Source organism: Entamoeba dispar, genomic scaffold, assembly GCF_000209125.1.
Source record: "Entamoeba dispar SAW760 scf_1105229464089 genomic scaffold, whole genome shotgun sequence".
Taxonomy (NCBI): Eukaryota; Evosea; order Mastigamoebida; family Endamoebidae; genus Entamoeba; species Entamoeba dispar.
Window position 1 is genome coordinate 3,048 of NW_001856018.1, and position 1,445 is coordinate 4,492.

Below are 1,445 nucleotides of genomic sequence, written 5' to 3' on the forward strand. Positions count from 1 at the left end.
TTTTCCTATTGATGTAATTGATGCTGGTATATTAATTGATGTTAATGATGAACATTCATTAAAACACCAATCTCCTATTTTACTAATAGATGATGGTATATTAATTGATGTCAATGATTTACATCTATAAAAACAATAATCTCCTAATTTAATAATTGATGTTGGTATGTTAATTGATTTTAATGATTTACATCCACTAAAACAACCATTTTCAAATACACTTATTGATGATGGAATAGTAATTGATGTTAATGAATAACACCCACTAAAACATCTATTTCCTAATTCACTAATTGTTGTTGGAATATTAATTGTTGTTAATGATTTACATTCTAAAAAAAAATTCCCCCTAATTCACTAATTGTTGTTGGTATATTAATAGATGTTAATGAAGAACATCTACAAAAACAATCATTTCCCATGTATTTAATTGATGTTGGTATATTAATTGATGTTAATGATTTACATCCACAAAAACAACCAACTCCTATTTCATTAATTGATGATGGTATGTTAATTGATGTTAATGATGCACATTCACTAAAACACCAACTTCCTAATCTACTAATTGTTGTTGGAATATTAATAGATGTTAATGATGAACATCCATAAAAACAATCCTCAGGTAATTCACTAATTGATGTAGGTATATTAACTGTTATTAATGATTCACATTCAAAAAAACAATCTCCCTCTAATCTAGTAACATGTGTTGGGATATCAAAATCAACAAAGTCATAACATTTTCTAAAACAATATTTTCCAATTACATTAAACTTTTCAGGTATATCAATTCCATATTGATTTGTATGTTTTTGAGTAAATACTATTTCCATTGTTATTTATTAGTTATTTTCTTGTTTTTAAATATTATGAATGAAGAATAATTATTATTTCTATTTTATTCTATTGTTATTTTTGTTGTCACATTTTCGTTAATAAAAAGTGATAATGGAATGTTATTTGTATTTATTTTTATATCATAATAGGATTTTTATTGTTTTTTGTTTTTATTATATTTTTTTATTTTAAATATTGTTTTCAATTTAATATTATCATTCTTCTTTATCGTTTTTCTATATTTATGATTGATGTTTATTTTAATTATATTCTTTCATGTCAACGATTATTTTTATTTAAATCAATTATATTTTATTTTTATTTTTATTCTTCATTCTTTTGTATTACCCCTCTCTTATTTTATCTTATTTTTGTTACTATTCATTTATTTATTTTACATTATTTATGTTTATTTTTATTTATTGAATTTATAATGATTTATTTATATGAAAACAAAATAATTGATTAATGTATTAATTTATCTATTGTTCATATTCAGTTAATTATTTTAAAGAAATAAAGTGATTAATTATATTAATATTAGTGTTGATCATATTTCTATTACAATATTTGATATCATTTAACACTATATCATTCTCTCTTTT

The 1,445-nt window shown here is 20.9% G+C and overlaps 1 protein-coding gene across 1 annotated transcript, besides 5 other annotated features; it reads right to left on the reverse strand.

Annotated features, from left to right (window-relative positions):
• Positions 1-332: 332 nt before the first annotated feature.
• EDI_181820 (uncharacterized protein) lies at positions 333-836 on the reverse strand (the record flags this gene model as incomplete). Its single annotated transcript, XM_001741826.1, has 1 exon — positions 333-836. One exon carries the CDS (start codon positions 834-836, stop codon positions 333-335), a length of 504 nt encoding a protein of 167 aa, XP_001741878.1.
• A 120-nt stretch (positions 837-956) lies between these two features.
• Positions 957-1,086: a microsatellite.
• Positions 992-1,172: a microsatellite.
• Positions 1,095-1,270: a microsatellite.
• Positions 1,152-1,327: a microsatellite.
• Positions 1,328-1,339: 12 nt separating this feature from the next.
• Positions 1,340-1,383: a sequence feature (AT_rich).
• Positions 1,384-1,445: the final 62 nt, after the last annotated feature.